Source organism: Caenorhabditis remanei, chromosome III (assembly GCF_010183535.1).
Source record: "Caenorhabditis remanei strain PX506 chromosome III, whole genome shotgun sequence".
NCBI lineage: Eukaryota > Metazoa > Nematoda > Chromadorea > Rhabditida > Rhabditidae > Caenorhabditis > Caenorhabditis remanei.
This window is the reverse complement of record NC_071330.1, coordinates 1,591,937-1,611,785: the sequence shown is the minus strand read 5'-3', so window position 1 is coordinate 1,611,785 and position 19,849 is coordinate 1,591,937. Positions and strand designations below refer to the sequence as shown.

Below are 19,849 nucleotides of genomic sequence, written 5' to 3'. Positions count from 1 at the left end.
TCCTTATTGCCTTTCCTAAATTTAAGAATTTTCTATATCATATGCTTTTTTTCAAATTTCCATTGGTTTTTATCTCGAAAAATCCAATTTTCTACCTTCAAAAATCTGAATTTTTTCATCAAAAATTGAAACTTTTCTTCGATTCCAGATGCTCGTAAACTGTTCCCGCTTATCGACTGCTGGCGGTCGATGCCTTCTCGCATCGTCACAAATGGATGACGTCATTCAGAAGAGACACATGGGACGACGACAGCCGAAACAGGGAAAACCGCCAATTTTGCCGCCGGCGAAGAAGGTAGCGACATCCAGACGATAGGATGGACAGACAGATAAAAAATGAAGCTTTTGGATGGAAAAAACTTGTAAAAATTCGGAAAATTAGCGATTGGAATCTCATATTCCATTTTCATTCTACCCCGATTATATTAGCACGGCACGCTTCGTACAACCGCGCTCTACCGAAACAGAAGAAAATTGTGTGCAAAATTGAGAGACGCAGAGAAAAAGAGACATTTTTCAAAGGGGTTTCGGTGGAGCGCACATGTAAGATCTATGCCGAGATAATGCAGACATCCAGACACACGGACAGACGCACAGAAACTGAAAAAGGAGACATCTGGACATACAGAAAGACAGACAAATCAGTTTTCAGATGGAAAAGTTATAAGACGAGCGATTTTTCCTATATTTTCGAAATATATTGGTGAAAATCTCAATGACGGACATCTGGACACGCTGACGGACGCACAGAAACTGAAAAAGAGACATCTGGACATACAGATACACAGACAGACATCAAGTTTCATCGGGAAATGTTTATTTTTAGTTTTTAACTAAAAATATGCAGAAAATTTACAATTTTCAGAAATTTTTTCAATTTTTCATTCTATTCAGATTCCACATACTTGTCAAATCACGGGCCGGGCCCTCGGAAAATTTCAGGGCCCGGGCCGGCCCGCAGGGCCCGCAGCAAGCTTTTTTTTCAATATTTTGACGGGCCGGGCCGGGCCAGCCCGGGCCGGGCCGGAAGATTTTTTAGCGGGCCCGGCCCGGCCCGGCCCGTGACAAGTATGAGATTCCAAACAGCGAAAATTCGAGTTTTTGGAAGATTTTTGAAATCGGGAAGAAAATATCATTTTCAGCAACAAAACCCTTGAAAATTCTAGTTTTTGCACTCAAAAATCACAAAAATTCGGTGAAAAACTCAAATTTTGTAGGCAAAAAACGGAATTTTCGCTCCAGAAACCACTTTTTTAGCTTTTTCTATTGAAAAATCGCATTTTCCATCGAAAAACGATATAAAATTCTATAGAATGCTGAAAAAACTGTATTTCTCATCAAAAAATTTGAAAATTTCCGATTTTTATGCCAAAAGTTCGCTAAAAACTCAATTTTCCTATTCCAGGTTCTCTACCACGTAGTGCACGCTCCATGGCAAAAACCAGAAGACGTCGAGGAGCTTCTGTGGCGTCGTCACGCCTACAACAACGCTGTCATCTCACTTCGCGAGGTGTTCCGCGCGGAAATCGCTCAAAACGCTTCACACGGACAAGGTATCGAATCGATGAAGGAGGCGGAAGCGCTGGAATTCGACGAGTTAATCGCTCAGAATCAGGCGCGAAACGACGAGAAACGGGCGGCACGAGCGGAGAGAGAATCAGAAGATACGAAGGAGACAAAGTCGGTGATTCTCGAGGAGATTCGTGTGGAACTCGAGAAACGAAATGCCGAGAAAAAGAGGGCGGAGCAAGAGGTACGTGACGTCATCGCTCGTTCCGCTGGCTTCGTGAATCGAGAGAATCTGGAGACGAAGATTCTGGAGGCACTCGAGAAGCCGACGATCTACGATTTCGCTATCGATAGAGCTGGAAATAAGTACTTTGTGCCGGAACCTGTCAAATATCAAGAGGGAACACCGACACGACAGAAGGGACGACTCTATGATCAGACACTCGGAACACAGCATGGAACGATGGAGGAGGCGGCGTCGAAGAAGCAGAATCAGCAGAGTTTGTAGATGAGGTTGGTGATGGAAGTGGGCGGAGCTAAACAGCGAGAACAAGTGAAATTTATGAAGTCTGGGGCGTCTTTGGCGCGATTTTGCTTGAAGAAGTTTGAAAAATATGGTGAAAAATAAGATGCAGCTAGCATCAAATCACGTTAGAATCACAACTACGAGAAGGCTGGGGCGCCTTGGGCGCGAATCTGCTTGAAAAATCTCTGAAGATATGGTTTAAAGTGGGCGGAGCTAGACAAAAATCATGTTAGAATCGGAAGGTTATGGAGGCTGGGGTGTCTTTGGCGCGAAATTGCTTGAAACTCTCGAATAAAAACTGTTAATCTAAATTGTATGAAGGCTGGGGCGGTTTTAGCGCGGACCTTTTTCCCTTAAATCACATTAGAATCACATCTGCGAGAAGTCTGGGGCACCATTGGCGCGTATTTTGAAAACGAGCTTGAAGCGGGTAGTCTGGGGCGCCTTTAGCGCGCGGATCTTCTTGAAAAATCTGAGCAGACCTTTTCGAAAATGGGCGGAGCTAGTCAAAAATCGTCTTAGAAACGCAAATTTATAGAGGCTGGGGTGTCTTAAGCGCGAAATTGCTAGAAAAAGTTTGAAAAATATGGTGAAAAATAGGCGGAGCTAGTCTCAAATCAGATGAGTTCATAGAGGCTGGGGTGCCTTTGGCGCGTAAATTCAACCAAATATATACAGTTTTTAGGTTGATCTGTTAGAATCAAAATTGTGCCAATACTGGGGCTCTTTCGGCGCGAAATTGCTTGAAAAATCTCTGAAGATATGGTTAAAAGTGGGCGGAGCTAGTATATTGTCGACTTAGAATCATAAATATAAAGAGGCTGGGGTGCTTCTGGCGCGTACATTCTGCCTAGAAAATTGGCAATATGCTGGAAGGCTGGGGTGCCTTTGACGCGATCAGAATACCTAGAAAATGCGATGAAATCATTGGACATCCAGACATCTGGAAACACAGATAGATTGACTGATAATATTTTTTGTTTTTGTGGGAATCCGGATAGCAGGATGAACAGACAGACGTCTGAAAAAGAATTTTCCAGAAAAACTTCAAAAATTCAAACTTTTAAATCAGGAAAACGCGTCCACGGCGCGCCAGCCTGCTCTCAACTCTCAAATTATAATTTTTCCTATATTTTCAGATCGTAATCCACTTCCAATACTACACCATTCTCCGTCTTCTTCCACAAAAGAGAGACAACAATGTAGTCATTTTTCTCTGCGTCTCTCTATCTCTCTATCTCTCTCCCCTATTGGATGATAACACACTTTCTGAGATAACACTATATTCTATGTCTGCGTCTCCTCTTCTCGATTGTACCCTTCGTTGTTTTTTTCCCCAATTTATTAGATATTTAGAGCTCTTTATTTAAGTTTTTTTACGTCTTCTTAGGATGTTATGCCGTTTTCTTTTTTTTGTTGGTTTTTGAACAATTTTTCGATGAAATTATGCTTTTTTCTCTCAATTTTTTTAATGGTTTTTAACGGATTTCCAACCGAATATTTTCTTACAGAAATGAATACATATGTGGCGGAAATTGGGGAGATTGTGAGATCTCATCGACGGGATGAGGAGTATATTGAGGAGATTTCGGAGAGATTGAGCAAGGTTTGAAAAGAGATTTCAATGGAGCGCACTTTCTTACGGGGAAAATCCAGCTAAAACATCGAAAATGCGCTCTAGCGAACATTTTTCTGTAGAGCGCGTTTGCTCAAGCAATTGCGCTCTATTGAGCTCAGATTTGGCCTCAAAACTTTAAAGTTTAGTAGAGCGCATTTGCATTTTCCTCTTAACTAGAAATTACAACGTTTGGAAAAAATCGAAAATGCGCTCTAGCGAACTTTGTTTGGTAGAGCGCATTTGCTCAAACAATTGTGCTCCATTAGCCTTAAAACTTTAAAGTTCGTTAGAGCGCGCTTGCATCATTTCAAAATTTCTAATTCTCAGGTCGCCAAAGAACTCCTCGGACAGCGACGGTGGATACGGTGGTTTCCGTATTTGAAGACCATCGCATCGACTCTCTACTACTCGAGTACTGTAGTTGTTGGTAAGTACTCACAAGGGAACTCCTTTCAGAAACTGTTTGAGAATTTGCTGAAAATTGGTTCATAGGTAGTTTCGACCATTCTGAATACGATGACAACAAAAGCTAGTGCCCCTTCCTGCTCCGGAGCTCAAAAAACGAGCTCGAAACTTGCTCCGCCCGATTTCGCACTCTTGTCACTCCCTTCCGGGCAGTATTTTTCTGTGGCTTCGGTGGCCAAGTGGTAGTGGGCGGCGCGGCAGTGGGAGAGTCCGGGGTTCGACTCTCTCCCCCGATAATGTTTTTTTGTTTTTTTAATTTTTCGATTTTGGAAGACGGGGGTCAAAATTGTGTGTCTGAAATAGGTTTCTTGAGCTTTTCCAGTCCATACAGACCTTCTACAACATTTTGAGAAAAAAAATTTTCAAGAAAAGTAACTTTTCTGTGTCCACTTCGATGGTCAGATGGCAGTCAGAATTTTTTTTTTGAAAAACTGATTCGAAATAGCGTGGAATCTATGAAATACGTTATACCGATATAGAGAAATGTTTTTTTTTTGGAAATTGAGTCCGTAGACATCGCTTGATACTCTGCTTGAAGCAACTAGGACACAGAAAAGTTACTTTTCTTGAAAATTTTTTTTTCTCAAAATGTTGTAGAAGGTCTGTATGGACTGGAAAAGCTCAAGAAACCTATTTCAGACACACAATTTTGACCCCCGTCTTCCAAAATCGAAAAATAAAAAAAAACAAAAAAACATTATCCGGGAAGAGAGTCGAACCCCGGACTTTCCCACTGCCGCGCCGCCCACTACCACTTGGCCACCGAAGCCACAGAAAAATACTACCCGGAAGGGAGTGACAAGAGTGCGAAATCGGGCGGAGCAAGTTTCGAGCTCGTTTTTTGAGCTCCGGAGCAGGAAGGGGCACTAGCTTTTGTTGTCATCGTATTCAGAACGGTCGAAACTACCTATGAACCAATTTTCAGCAAATTCTCAAACAGTTTCTGAAAGGAGTTCCCTTGTCAGGACATCCGGATAAACCGACTACCTTATTTCGATTTTCAGGTAACCAAACGCTTGGCGAGGAATACGTTCATCTGTTCGAGTCGGACGGTCTCCAACGAGTCGTCCCGTCGATTCCATCTCGGATTTCTTTCGTTTTACTCCATTCAGTCTTTCCGTTGATTTCTAATTATTTGATACAGGTAAGAAAGTGAAAAGAAAAAAGGAAATTTCTGTGCAAAACACCCTTTCTAGATTTTTAGACAATGAATTTAGCTGCTGTGAGAAATTGAGACATCCGGACAAACACAGACACACAGACAGACACCCAATTTATTTCTTCCAGAAAGCCGAGACCACCCTAACGCATCCATCGACCGACAAATTCCTCGGCGTCGAAATCCGTCGAAATCCGAAGGCTCGTCAATCGTTTCTCTCGGTATTCTATTGGCTCAGAACTACTCTCTTCCCACAGTTACAACGTGCTCATATCGCCTTGTTCTACATCACTGGAGCATATTATAGTATTGCGAGACGAGTCACCGGAATACGATTCTTGTCGGCCAGTGCGCATACGGATATTCCGGTAAGTCGAAAAACCGTTTTTTTCGAAAATTTTTGACCGAAAAAAAGTTTATAGAAAACTGTCTGAAAAAAGAGTTTTTCGGAGGCAAAAATCTTGAATTTATATGAAAACTGTAGGTAAGACCCTCGAGAAATATGTTTTTGAGTACAAAGTTGTAATTTTTTAGAGAAAATCGAAAAATCTTGTTACTTAATTTTAGAAAATTTCAGAAAAATTCCCGTTTTTTCCTGAAATTCCTGAAATTTTTTCTTATTTGGTACTCAAAAACAGATTTCTGGGGGTCTTTTCTACAGTTTTCATACAAATTTAAGATTTTTGACTCCGAAAAACTTTTTTTTTCAAAATTTTTGACCGAAAAAACCGAAAAATCCCAAAAAAAGTTAAGAAAAATGCATGAAAAATGAGTTTTTTGGCGTCAAAAATCTTGAATTTTTATGAAAACTGTAGGTAAGACCCTCGAGAAACCAGAAAAAAATTATGATTTTTTAAAGAAAAATCACTATTTTTTTTGAATTTTTTTCTAATTTTGTTCTCAAAATCACATTTCTGGGTGTCTCACCTACAGTTTTCATACAAATTCAAGATTTTTGACTCTGAAAAACTCTTTTTTTTTTCGAATTTTTCGGTTTTTTCGGTCAAAAATTTTCGAAAAAGACTATTTTTTCCAGGCGCTGAAAGTCTATCGATTCTTGGGATATATCACATTGACTCAATTGACAATCAGCATTATTCTCGCTGTGTTCTCTTGGTTGGAACAGGAAAAAGCGAATAGTAAATTGAAGAAAAGTGAAAAAGAGAAGAAGAAGAATTTGACGACGGATTTGGACGTGGAAACGGTGAGAAATTGTCATTAGAGCGCGTTTGCATCGCTTTTGCAACTGCGCTCTACCGAAATGGAGGGAAATTGAGCGAGATTGCATGAGAAATGGAGAGACGCAGAGAAAATGATGAGCGGATGCAGCATTTTGCAAATTGTCGTTAGAGCGCAGTTGCATTTTTTCGTCTTTTTGAAAATTGCATCATTTTTCGGGTTTTTCGGGGAATAATTTTTTTTTTCTGAAATTTCTTAGCAATTTCTCATTGAAGCGCGGTTGCATCATAGGAATAGTTTGAAAATTTCAACGTTTTTGAAGCATTTTTCCGGCGAAACATCGTATTTTTTCAAAAATTCCGCAATTTTCGCATGGAAAGTGGAGAAAAGACATCGGGCACTAAGACATACACAAATACAGAAATTCTCAATAGAGCGCAGTTGTATCCTTTCATTTTTTTTTGGAAATTTGCAAAATTTTCGCATTTCAAGCTGGAAAACTGTTATTTTTTTTTAGATACCAGCCTGGCTGCCGCGCCTTCGGCGCTTCATCCGGCTGGCCTCTTCTTATTTTCCTGTTCACCCTTTCACAAAAGTGTTCACATGGCCGAGTGCACAGGTGAATCGCGGCAAGCGTGTAATTTGTCAAATATTGTTCGCGAACTTGTCCCGATACGTACAAGCGATGATATCTATTATTGGTGTGTAATTGGTAAATCGCGAATATTGACGAATTATTCACATATTGCTCGCAAATCGCGACTAAAATCGTATGATATTTGTGTAATCGCGATCGGTAATTGTTCGCCTATCGCGAAAATTATTTGAATTCGCTGGATTTGAGAAAAATATTTTATGGAAAAAATGAATAAAATAAGAAAATACAATGGGTAACATAAGAAGGGGAAGGATGATTCAAATTATACACAGTAAAGTCAATAATAAATTATTTTCGTCCTCATGAGCTTCGCCTCCTTTTCGAAGATGCAGCTCCTCTCCAAGCAGCTTCCTTGATCCTCTGGTCGCATTGTGAGTCCATTTCCGACGGTATTTTTCCGAGTTTGTTTGAATTACCATCCTATACTGTCCTATCCAAATCTGAAAATATGTCTCCATTTATCATTAGACTCTCAATGTGATTTCAGACAAACCTCTTCTTGTTGATTGTCCAAGCAGTTTTTAGTTTTTTTAGGTTGTCACATTGAGAGGTGCTTTTACAGGGAGTGGTAAAAATAGGAAAAACAGACGAAAATAAAGAAAAAAAGACTTGGAAAATATGTCTCGCCCACATTTTCGCGATTTACCAATTACTTATCATACTTTTCGCGATTGTCCAATATTTCGTCAATAATTCATGGATGTGTATATTTTCGCGATCATGCAAATTACAACTCTTCAATTTTCGCGACCTATGAGCAATTTTCCTATTACTTGTAAACGTATGATTATTCATGAGTCGCGATTCACCTGTGTGGTTAACGCTCACGCCTGTCGCTGAAAAGGCGAGGGTTCGACTTTTGCCCATGGCGCGTTCTCCCCTTTATTTCTCAAAAATCTTGCGGACATCCTGAAAAACACACCGACAAATCCACAGACAGAGCCCACACGCGTTTTATATATAAGAATGATTTTCTAGTTTTAGATCCGAAAATTAGAGGGAGAAGACATCCGGACACACAGAAACACAGACTATCGAAAATTCTCATTAGAGCGCGATTGCATCATGATGAAATTCCGACTTTTTGCGAAATTCGCAGATTTTTGTCCAAAAAATTAAAGTTTTTCTAGCGAATTCTAGTTTTAGAGTCTGAAAAATCGCAATTTTGGAAGTTCTCATTAGAGCGCGCTTGCATCATGATAAAATTCTAATTTTTTTCTGAATTCGCAACATTTTTCACAGTTTTACCGAAAGTGGCCAAGAAAAAGACATCCGGACGCTCAGACACACACAGAATTCATAAAATTCTCAATAGAGCGCGATTGCATCATAGTGAAATTTTGAAATTTTCCAATTCTTTTTCCAGCTCTCCCATCCGACATTCCAGTGCTCAATTTGCCTCGAAAACCGTAATCCATCGGCGCTCTTCTGTGGTCATTTGTTCTGTTGGACGTGTATTCAGGAGCACGCCGTATCTGCCACGTCATCATCTGCCACGTCATCTGCCAGGTGTCCTCAGTGTCGATTGGAATTTCAGCCACGTGACGTCACGCCGTTGTTGAATTTGTAGAGAAAATGTGGAGTAGAAGTAATAGGAAAAGTACAATGAATCTCATCAAATACGGATATCGAATTGTGAGTTTATGTGGACATCCGGATGTGCGGGATGCACAGATGGATGGACACAGACAGACATCTGGATATTCTAATAAATGAATTCTGAAAACTGGAAATAAAGATAGACATCCGGACATCTAAAAACACAGACAGATATTCGGAAATCTGGAAACACAGACACACAGACAGACAACTGGATATCTAGATTTATGAACAGACATTCGGATTTTCCGACACACAGACAGAACTCTGGACATCCGGACTTTCCCGACACACAGACAGACATCCGGACATCTGGAAACACAGACGGAAATCTGGACACATGCCTGTGCGTACGGACATCTGGATACCCCGATCGATAGACGGACATCCGGACTTTTCGACTCACAGACAGAAGTGTGGACATCCGGACTTTCCGACACACAGACAGATATTCGGAAATCCGGACTTCTGGATACACAGAAAGAAATATAGACATCCTGATATCTGAAAACACAGACAGAAATCTGAACATCCGGACATCCGGACATTCAGATTTTTCGACACGCAGGCGGAATTCTGGACTTTCTTGCAAACAGACAGAAGTCTGGACATCCGGACTTTTCGACACACAGACAGATATTTGAACATCCGGACATTTGAGAACATAGACAGAAATCTGGACATCCTGATATCTGAAAACACAAACAGAAATCTGAACATCCGGACATCCGGACATCTGGAAACACATACAGACATTCAGATTTTTCGACACACAGACGGAAATCTGGACTTTCTTGCAAACAGACAGAAGTCTGGACATTCGGACTTTTCGACAAACATACAGATATTTGAACATCCGGACATTTGAGAACATAGACAGAAATCTGGATATCCGGACATCTGGAAACACAGACAGACAGATATTCGGAGATCCGGATATCTGGGAACACAGACCTCCCAATTCTCCTAATTTCCCCTCATTTTTCAGTCCCAATCATCCCAATTCTCCCGCTCAATTTCCTCCTCCACCACCCATCATCCCACCATCTATTTCACGGGAATCCAACCAACCGGCATCCCGCATCTCGGCAATTTCTTCGGATCCATCGAACCATGGACAGAATTACAGAATACGGTAGACAAGGAGACACAAATGATGCTCTCGGTTGTAGATCAACACGCGATTTCATTGGGACCACTTCCGGCTGATCAGGTAGGAATTGGGGCAAGGAGACATCTGGATAACTGAAAATTGGACGTTTTTAGTCGAAAAATGATAGAAAAATTGAAATTTTTGAAGCTCTGTTAGTACAGTAAGACTAAAGTTGTGGACATTTGGACAACCGGACACACAGACAGACTTTTATCAAAACAGTAACAATTCAGACACACAAACAGACACAAGGCGGACATCCGGATAGCTGGACACACAGACAGACATTTTTTACTATTTTTCATCAATTTTTCGGCTAAAATCAGATTTTTGAAATCAAAAATTGACTTTTCTCCTGGAAAAATATATTTTCCACCAAAAATACCTAACTTTCCGGATTTTCTCATTAAAAATGCGATAATTTCCCCTCTTGAACACCTGTTATACCGGTACCGTTTTCCGACCAATTTAACTGTCATTTCCCCCTTTTTCGGCGTTTTTCGGGGGTAAATTGCCGATTTTTGGGGATATCTGGACGTGCAGACAGACAGACAGACAGAATGAGAGATTTTGGACATCCGGACAAACTGACGCACAGAAAGACATAATATGGTGCATCAGGCTGTTGTGATATACGGATAGATAGTGATAAATGCACATCCGGATGTACAGACGCACAGACATCGGACATCCGGACCAGAGTTGTCCGGAATCCGGATTCCGGAAATTCCGGGTTTTCTTGACATTCCGGTTCCGGTTCCTGATTCCGGAAACTGAAAAATGGCATTCCGTATAACTCTGGTACAGACGCACGGACATCTGGACACACAAATTTTTCCAGCTCCGCTCAAACACCCACCAAATGACGGCGAGTCTCATCGCGTGTGGTGTCGATCCGAAGCGAACTCTCCTCTTCCGCCAATCCGACGTCCCCCACATTGCTCAACTCTCCTGGATTCTCGGCTCACTTCAGACGACGTCAAAACTCGCACGTCTTCCACAGTATAAGGAGAAACAGCAGAGGTAGGTGGACATCCGGACATCCGGACAGACAGACAGACCTTGGGACACAAAATGAGTGCATTTGCATACACTTTGTAGCAATTCAAGACATCCGGACATCCGGATAAACAGACAGACATCTTCTCTTCATGCAAAAAGCTCAGAGAGAAGATTAGACGATCGCCCATCTCGTCGACGGACTGTATTCCGAAACGAATTGGAATTTGCAGTCTTTTTTCGAGTGTCAACGATATGACGTCATTTCGTGTCAAATGACTCTTCATTGCTTTATGACTCAGGGGGGATTGAACCAGAGACCAATTGGACACAGTTGGTGTCTCTTCCCACGTACACCACCAGGGTGACGTGGCAATCGGATGGGAAATTGGTGTTTTCTGGAAGATGGGGATACACGCATATTCTCACCCTCTTCTAGATAACCCCAATTTCCCATCCGTCTGCCACGTCACCCCTATGGTGTACGTGGGAAGAGACACCAACTGTGTCCAATAGGTCTCTGGTTCAATTCCCCCCTGAGTCATAAAGCAATGAAGAGTCATTTGACACGAAATGACGTCATATCGTTGACACTCAAAAAGACTGCAAATTCCAATTCGTTTCGGAATACAGTCCGTCGACGAGATGGGCGATCGTCTAATCTTCTCTCTGAGCTTTTTGCTTCAGGGATGTCTGTCTGTCCGGATGTCCGGATGTCATGAATTCTTTTAGAAACCTGTGAAAATGCGCTCCGTTGTAAGCTGTGTTCCGACTGGAACTTGAGCTTGTCGATAGAGCGCACTTGCACTGATTTTTTTCACAAAATTGATATAAAAATGTTGTTTTTTATAAGTGTTTTTAAGGTTTTCAGTCAGAAAAGTCATTTTTTACCTATTTTTTGATAGAAAACTCTCAAAAATAAGATTTATTGCACTAAAAATCCGGAAAAAACCATAGAAAATCACTGAAAATCGCGGTTTTTTTGAAAATTTTTTTCGAAAAATCCGATTTTTATAACTTTTTTGCCGAATTTAGCATAAAAAGGTGTTTTTTCGACAATTTCTGTAAAAATTTCGAAAATTGGCACTGTGCCAACGTCTACCGTAACCCTGATGTTCCAGTTTATCGGTAGAGCGCACTAGCTCAGCAGCAAAAAATCCTTTTGCTAAATTCGGGGAAAAAGTTTTAAAAATCGATTTTTTCGGAAAAATTATCGAAAAAACTACACATTTTCAACTGAAAACCTCGATTTTCAGTGATTTTCCATTGTTTTTTCCGGATTTTTCTTGGAAAAAAAGAAAATTTGTAAATGGAAAATTTTTTTGAAAAATTTCAACCCAAAAATTTGAATATTGGCACGGTGCCAACTCCCGTACCGTAATCCTATTGGTCGCATTTATGAATAGAGCGCACTAGCTTAGCAGCCACGCTTCTCACAACCGCGCTCTACCGAAACCAAAGAAAATAGTGTGTGAAATTGAGAGACGCAGAGAAAAAGAGACATTTTTCAAGGGGGTTTCGGTGGAGCGCAGTTGCAAGAACTGTGTCGAGATAATATGAACTTTCCAGATTCAAAAAAGGCGACATTCCAGTCGGTCTGCTCACATATCCATTGCTCCAAGCAGCCGATGTGCTCACATTCAAAGCGACGACAGTTCCAGTCGGAGAGGATCAAAGTCAACATTTAAATCTGCTCGGCGGCTTGGCGTACGCCTTCAATAAGACGTACAACACGGAAATCTTTCCGATTCCGAAACAGTTGACACGCGAATCGCACGCCAGAATTCGATCGTTGCGGGACCCAGAGAAGAAGATGAGCAAAAGTTCTGGAGGCGAGAGGAGCAGGATTGAGGTGAGGGGAAATACTGGAAAAATCCACAAATTCGTGCAAAAACTGCATTTTTTGCGAAAAAATCGGGTTTTTTGGTCCAAAATTCACCAAAATCGGTTTCTAGGCCACCGATTTAGGTTTCTAGGCCACCAATTTGGGTTTCTAGGCCACCAATTTCTACGCCACTGATTTGGGTTTCTAGGCCATCGATTTGAGTTTCTAGGCCACCGATTCGGGTTTCTAGGCCACCGATTTCTACGTTACTGATTTGGGTTTCTAGGCCACCGATTTGGGTTTCTAGGCCACCAATTTGGGATCCTAGGCCACCAAAATTCAAATTTTCAGATCACTGACAGCCGTGAGTCTATCATCGAAAAATGCACGAAAGCACAAAGTGATAATGCTGGAAAAGTGACGTATGATAAGGAGAATCGATTGGCGGTCTCGAATTTGGTAGGTCAAAAATGAGAAGTTGAGGAACTGCGCTCCACCGCAAACTTCAAAAATTCGGTTTTTAGAAGAATTCCGGTGGAGCGTGGTTGCAACCTGGTTTCAAACGTGATGTATCTGCGCTCTACCGAAGCTTTTGAGAAATACGATTTTTGCTGGTTTTGAAAGATTTCGGTAGAGCGCAATTGCATCTGATATACAATCATTGCTAGATGAATGTATGTGCGCTCTACCGAAAACTTTGATTAGCGTCCGGTGGAGCGCGTTTGCAACAATACAAATTTTTTCAGCTCGATCTCTACTCGGCCGTCACGAAAATGCCGATTTCCGAAATCCAATTCTCCGAATGGACAACTCTCGATTTGAAAATGAATTTGGCAGAAGCGATCGATAAAAAATTGAAACCGATTCGAGAGAAATTCGACGAATTGCAGAAGAGTGGGGAGGTGAATATTGGGATTTTTAGGCCAAAACCCCCTATTTTTCTACTAAAAATCCCTTAATTTCTGCGATTTTCTTATTAAAAAAGCGACAATTTCCCCTCTTGAACACCTGTTATACCGGTACCGTTTTCCGACCAATTTACCTGTCATTTTTCCCCTTTTTCGGCGTTTTCGAGAGGAAATTGCCGATTTTGGGGATATCTGGACGTACAGATACACAGACAGACAAAAGTTGGACATCCGGACAAACGGATACACAGAAAGACACACAGATAGACAAAAATTCCAGATTTGTAAATTGAATTTCAGATTTTTAGTGTAAAATCTGAAAAATATTGAAAAAAAGAAAAAAAAAATTTCAAAATTTTCAAATTCCAGGTCGACAAAATCCTGCTGGAAAACGGCGAAGCGGCTTGTGAGATTGCGGAGAAAAATCTGAAAGAAATTCGTCGAGTTGTTGGATTCCTGTGATTTTTTATAGCTTTTTTGTTGTTAGTTTTTTAATTAATTTTAGGATTTTTTGTTGTTTTTTGATAAATTATTCACGTTTTTTCCGTCAGTTTTGTGAGAAACAATCTTTTCAAATATTCATTGAGCTATCTGGCAGCAGTAACACGGGAGTGATGGTATAATTACCCCAGCGGAGGGTAATTATCCATCCATATAATAATTTGAAGCTGTGCTTAGAAGGAAAACAAGGTGAAGTGGGTGCTCGAGAGCAAGTTTAATTACTTGGGAATGTGAAAAAAAATTGCAAAAAAAGTTTTGGTTGAGGGGCAAAACCGAACTAGAGACTATTTGCGTGGCGAGCGAACGCGTTATCCAGTCGGCCACCCGTACGAGATGGTGAAACCGAGGTGAAGGGCGTAGATATCTTTGGTGGTGGCGGGACTTTTCGCGGCTGTTTTTAAAAACAATTTCAGATTTTTTTCAAACTAATAAGTTTATTTAAACAAAAACCCGTAGAAATAACAGATAATAGGACACATTTTTAATAAAAAAACGTACAAATCATGAATGAACGAACATAATTATGGAGAATACCCAAAATGATGGTGACTCTGCTGATTTTGCTGGAACATTTGCTGATATTGAGTCAGGTCACACGAATTCTGAACGGGCGCCGCAGATGGTTGATTCGGGGAGTAATAGTATTGGGGTGGAGAGCATGAGGAGGTTGGCGACGTTGAGGAGAAGGAAGACGGCGCGTGGGAGGGGTGGAGAGGCAGAGAGTGATGGGAGAACATATCGAAGTGGGATGGTGGAAGGAGTTGACGGGGTTGGACCTGTAAATGATTATTTGTGAAGTTGAAGTGATTTTGAATGATTTCAAAGAATGCAAAAAGGATTTGAGGGGGGACAAAACCGAACCCTGGTTGTGTGTGCGGAAGGCGAGTCTCCTCACCAGTCGGCCACACGGACACAGAAGTCTCACTGTGAGAGGGCGTATAGGAGAGTGCGCAAGCTCGCGGTTCTCACAGTTTTCACGCAGCGAAGACTAATTTCTAGGTGACACACTATGCCAAATAGGCTGAAAATGCTCCTACCTGCAACAAATTGGCCAACATATTCGTCGTCGTCTGCGACAACCCGTTCGCCAGTGTGTGAGCATATTCCAGTGGAGACGGTTGCTCGTTGGTTTGGAGCATTCGTTGGAGTGCATCAATGTAGTTTCTGTAATAAGAATTCATGAGATAATGATGGTGTTGTCGTATGCATCGGGGGGGGGGGGGGGGTCGTTAAATTCTGGTGGCGGCGTTCTCGGCACTAATTAGTCATAAAAGATGCGCATGGAACGAATTATTACAAATTGAAAATTTTCCAACCTATTGAATTTCTTGTGCTGGTGAAGCCTAATCTCAAAGAAAACGCGCCAACGTCACGCCAGCCAGTAGAAAAACGATTTTTGATAATAGGAATATGGTGGGGGGAACCATAATACCCGAAATTTGAAATTTCAATCAGAAAACGCGCCAACGTCACGCCGGACAAAATCACTAATTTCAAATATTTGAACTTTGTGGGCGGAGCCTATTTGCCAAATTTCGATGCTAGAAGGCGCCAACGTCACGCCAGTTATTTTACAAAAACGCGCCAACGTCACGCCAGATTGAAAAAGTCACTACCTTCAGAATCCGGATAATTTGCTTGATTTTCAAACGAAGAATTACGTAAATTTGTTCCCAAACGCGCCAAAAGCGCCCCAGTCTTCGAGGAAACGGTAAATCCGGCTGTCAATAGGAGATATGCACCATATTTACACAGTTAGCGCACTCTACAAAAGGTAAACGCGCTGAAGGTGCGACAGACTGTTGAGAAAAACCATTAGAAGTCAATTTTTGAGAATTGCAAAAAAAGCAAAAAAAAAGTTTGGCAACTGACAAAACCGAACCCTGATGCCTTGCGCGGCGGCCTAACGCTCTAACCACTGAGCCATGCGTGCGACTCAAAGAACAGTCTACCGGGGCGTAGACAACTTTATCACCACTCACCTCGCCAGACGCAACGTCTCAATCTTGCTCAACTTCTGATGTTGTGTCGTGATCGGAATGTATTCTCTCAGATTGTCCAACGCATGGTTTAGACCGTGCATTCTCGCCCGCTCTCGACCGTTCGCCTTGACACGACGGACACGTCGCTTGGTGATTTCAGTCGGTGGGAAGTTGGAAGTGTCGGTGGGACGCATAATAGGGGATTCAGAAGATCAGAAGGGATGGTGTGATGGAAGACACCAAAGAAGAAATGGAATGACAGAGGGTGAGCTCTCCGATGGGTGTGGTGAAAGGGGGCGGAGCTTGAGTGGTGGTGTTTGGTGGAGGGTGCACCACCATGGTGTTAGGAAAGGGGCGGAGCTTAAGGGGGCTCGGAGAACAAAAAACGCGTCGAAGGTGCGACAGATAGTAGGAAAAGCGTATTTCAGAAAAATAAGCAACTTTGCTTTACTGAAATTAAGTTATTTGCGATAGAGCGCTTTTCGGAAAATCAGGAAGGTCAAGCGGCAACTTCACGCAAGTAAAAGGAAAACAGTTTCAGAAAGTTTGAATTTTTGTGGGCGGAGTCTATTCGCCTAATCTCCGAGCAAGAAATTGTGGAAACGCATCAACGTCACGACAGATAAAACGGCATTTTCGGAGGTTTCTTCATAAACGCGTCAAGGGCGTGCCAGATCCTGAAAATATCTGGATTTTCAGAATACGGTCTAAATTCTTGACTGCGAGTTACTTTTCCCGAGATCTTTCAGCTAAAAAAAAGCTGAGCACAGATTTGAGATCAGCTCAAAATATTCGTTCCAGTGATATTTATCTCTACCTGTGACTCCATTACCTAGTAAGCCGGTCCCTCTGTTTTCCACATTCCCAAGATATCTCCCCATATTGTCTCTCACGTAATTCTGATACTTTATGCAAATCTCAAAATCTCTTCAAAACTCCAATGACCGTACTAACATCGTCATACCTGTCAATTAATACACAATAGGATTTCTTCCATTACTTTCCCCCTGGGAGGCACGACCCTAAGGGTAATCCAAACTATTCTTCCTGCTGACTCTTTTCTGTCATTCCGGATCCGTCTGACCGTGTATGAACTACTATAATACCCGTGACATAGTTAGCAGGTGTCTAGAATCCTGGGAGAGTCCCCTAAGAACCTTCCCCCTGGGCATATCGTCCAAAAAATATTTCACGGGCTGCCCAGGATTTCTGTGGAGCGACTTTGCTCCTGTTGAGATGGTTATCAAGGTTAGGCGTGACATATCGGCATATCTAGATGTACGTGTATGACACGTGGCATTCAAAAAGTCTGAATATGGGAACATCGAGGAGGAGATAACGAGATCATGATCTTACGCGCTCCATCAAAAACATTTCAGTGGTTCGCTGGAGCGCGTTTACGACGTTTCTCTGCACCACAAAGTAGTTTCTCAAATTTCAGACTCCGCCCCCCCCCCAAAACATAAGCTCGGGGACACTGTATCAAAATGAAAAACGTGCGCCACGACGGCTCCGTATCCCAAACCGAGTAATAGATACAAAAAAGGTGTCAACTACGAAAATGTAGGACATTTTATTTTTAACATTTTTGTAGTTGATAACATTTTTGTACCGTTCTTCCCTGAAAAGTGATGGCATAGTGAAGTTAGGGCATCTGCAGCGGGGAGTAAATCTTCAAACGCTTATAACTCTCTAGAGAGCATTCGCACCAAAAAGTTGTCAACTGCAAAAATGAAGTTCTAGATTTGATCAACACAGTCATAGAAAATTCATAGCAAACTAAATGTTCGGGGGCACCTTGACGGGCTCTCAAAGCCTTCTTGCTTTTGGGTTACGATAGAGTCGAGTCGCGACTCTTTTCCCGCAATTCTCCCAATCAGAGTAGTTAGCTATATTAATCATACTTATAATTTAATAATAATTAAGTTAAATCGTCTCCATTTAAACCATATAACTGTTTTTCTTTCCCCTTCCTAATAACACCCTTCTTCCGGTAATAGCTTCTCTTCTCTCTCCTCCAGGATAATTAATTCCGTCTCTCTTCTCTGCACCCTCCTCAATTCACGTACTCTCTCATCAGCTGGTACTAACAGTTGGTCATTCAATCTCTTGAATAGAAAAAACAAGAAAAAGAAGGCACTTAAATGATGACCCCATGGGAGAGCATGTACTTATTCAAGTGACTAGACAGCTAACAGGTGGTTTATCGGATTTGGAGGAAGTACAGTACCTCTTTGTCTGTCTGTCTGTCTGTCTGTCTGTGTATCTGTGTTTGTCCGGATGTCTTATCATTGTTATCTCTCCATCTGGATGACTCATGTCCGGTAACCTATGTGACACGTTCACTCGAATTAGACATATGATATGAATCTTGAATCTTCCTGGGCTGTGGCTGGTAGGGATGACATATATTGTAGCACAATTTTGTTATAGTTGTGTAGATCAAAAGTAGTTCTGCAGTTTTGTAGTTGACAACTTTTTCGTACAAGATCTCCCCGAGGAGTTATACGCGTTTGAAGTTGGGGTACCTGAAGCGGCTCTCCCAACTTCAAACGCTCACAACTTCTTAGGGAGTGATTGTACAAAAAAGTTGTCAACTACAAAAATGAAGAGCTATTTTTGATCTACACATTGGTATTAAAATTAATAAGTGTAGATCAAAAATAAGGTCGTAGCGTTTTTGTAAAGTTAGCTACTTTTCACACTCTGGTACTTGGCAGTGCCACAACTTCGTCATGTCATAACTTTTTAGGGAGGAACTGTACAGAAAAGTTGTCTACTACAAAAATAAAGAGCTACTTTTGATCTACACATGGGTAGTCTTCTTTTTCCTATATCTTGACACCAAAGTCATTTCTCCTCTTGACAGTACTAATCCTCCTCTTTCATTTCCACGTCACACATGGTTACCGCATAGAGATCGACACCTAATTAACCAATCGCTTGTCATCAGAATATGTGTCACGTCTTCTTCTTCACCGTATGTTGCCTAATTTTTTGGAGGAACGGGGCGGCGGTGTTTGTTTGTGAGTGAATGATGCAAGTCTGTAATTAATCTAGTTTATACCGAGAAAGTGTGAGAGGCGGCGTGTATATTAATAACAACATATGGAAGGATGGTGATGATTTGGTAAAGAAGACGGACGGGAAGGGATTAGTTCCTATGGGAAGATTCTTAGGAGGTTCGGTATCTCTGAGTAATCGAGGAATTTGCGGACATCTGGACGAACAGACAGATCGACAAACAAGTGCTGTGCCATAAATGAGTAGAGAGTGAAAATAAGCTAACTTCCAGGGAACTGTACAACCTCATTTTTGATCTACACTTGTCGATTTTAACATCAATGTGTAGATCAAACCTAGAACTTCATTTTTGTAGTTGACAACTTTTTTGTGCAGTTCCTCCCTGGGGAATTATGGAATGGCGAAGTTGGGGCACCTTCGCCATTCCATAACTGCAGCTAGGAGTGAATCTTCAAACGCTTATAACTTTCTAGTGGGGATCCATAGGAAAAAGTTGTCAACTGCAAAAATAAACCTCTAGATTTGATCTACACAAATATAACAAAATTGTGTCACAAATATATCATCTCCACCTATCCTACAACACAACAAGATTTATATCATATACTCAATTAGTGTGAACGTGTCACACAGGTTACCGGACATGAGTCGTCTAGATAGATAGAGAGATAACATTGACAGACAGATTAGAAAAGTTTATCTGATAGTAAGAATGAAACATTCTTGGAAATCCAGATGAACAGA

General features: G+C 41.5%; 4 protein-coding genes across 4 annotated transcripts; 3 read left to right on the top strand and 1 right to left on the bottom strand.

Moving 5' to 3' along the window:
* Positions 1-148: 148 nt before the first annotated feature.
* GCK72_008462 (uncharacterized protein) lies at positions 149-2,017 on the top strand (the record flags this gene model as incomplete). Its single annotated transcript, XM_003098888.2, has 2 exons — positions 149-295; positions 1,406-2,017. The coding sequence occupies 2 exons, from the start codon at positions 149-151 to the stop codon at positions 2,015-2,017; spliced, it is 759 nt and encodes a 252-aa protein (XP_003098936.2).
* A 1,531-nt stretch (positions 2,018-3,548) lies between these two features.
* On the top strand, positions 3,549-8,684 carry GCK72_008461 (uncharacterized protein; the record flags this gene model as incomplete). The annotated part of the gene is made up of 6 exons (XM_053726841.1): positions 3,549-3,641; positions 3,981-4,080; positions 5,123-5,262; positions 5,406-5,645; positions 6,314-6,481; positions 8,481-8,684. 6 exons carry the CDS (start codon positions 3,549-3,551, stop codon positions 8,682-8,684), a joined length of 945 nt encoding a protein of 314 aa, XP_053586418.1.
* A 35-nt stretch (positions 8,685-8,719) lies between these two features.
* Positions 8,720-14,060, top strand: GCK72_008460 (uncharacterized protein; the record flags this gene model as incomplete). The annotated part of the gene is made up of 7 exons (XM_053726840.1): positions 8,720-8,749; positions 9,702-9,926; positions 10,708-10,889; positions 12,435-12,717; positions 13,042-13,149; positions 13,437-13,592; positions 13,968-14,060. The coding sequence occupies 7 exons, from the start codon at positions 8,720-8,722 to the stop codon at positions 14,058-14,060; spliced, it is 1,077 nt and encodes a 358-aa protein (XP_053586417.1).
* Positions 14,061-14,620: 560 nt separating this feature from the next.
* On the bottom strand, positions 14,621-16,275 carry GCK72_008459 (uncharacterized protein; the record flags this gene model as incomplete). Its single annotated transcript, XM_003098895.2, has 3 exons — positions 14,621-14,875; positions 15,137-15,263; positions 16,082-16,275. 3 exons carry the CDS (start codon positions 16,273-16,275, stop codon positions 14,621-14,623), a joined length of 576 nt encoding a protein of 191 aa, XP_003098943.2.
* Positions 16,276-19,849: the final 3,574 nt, after the last annotated feature.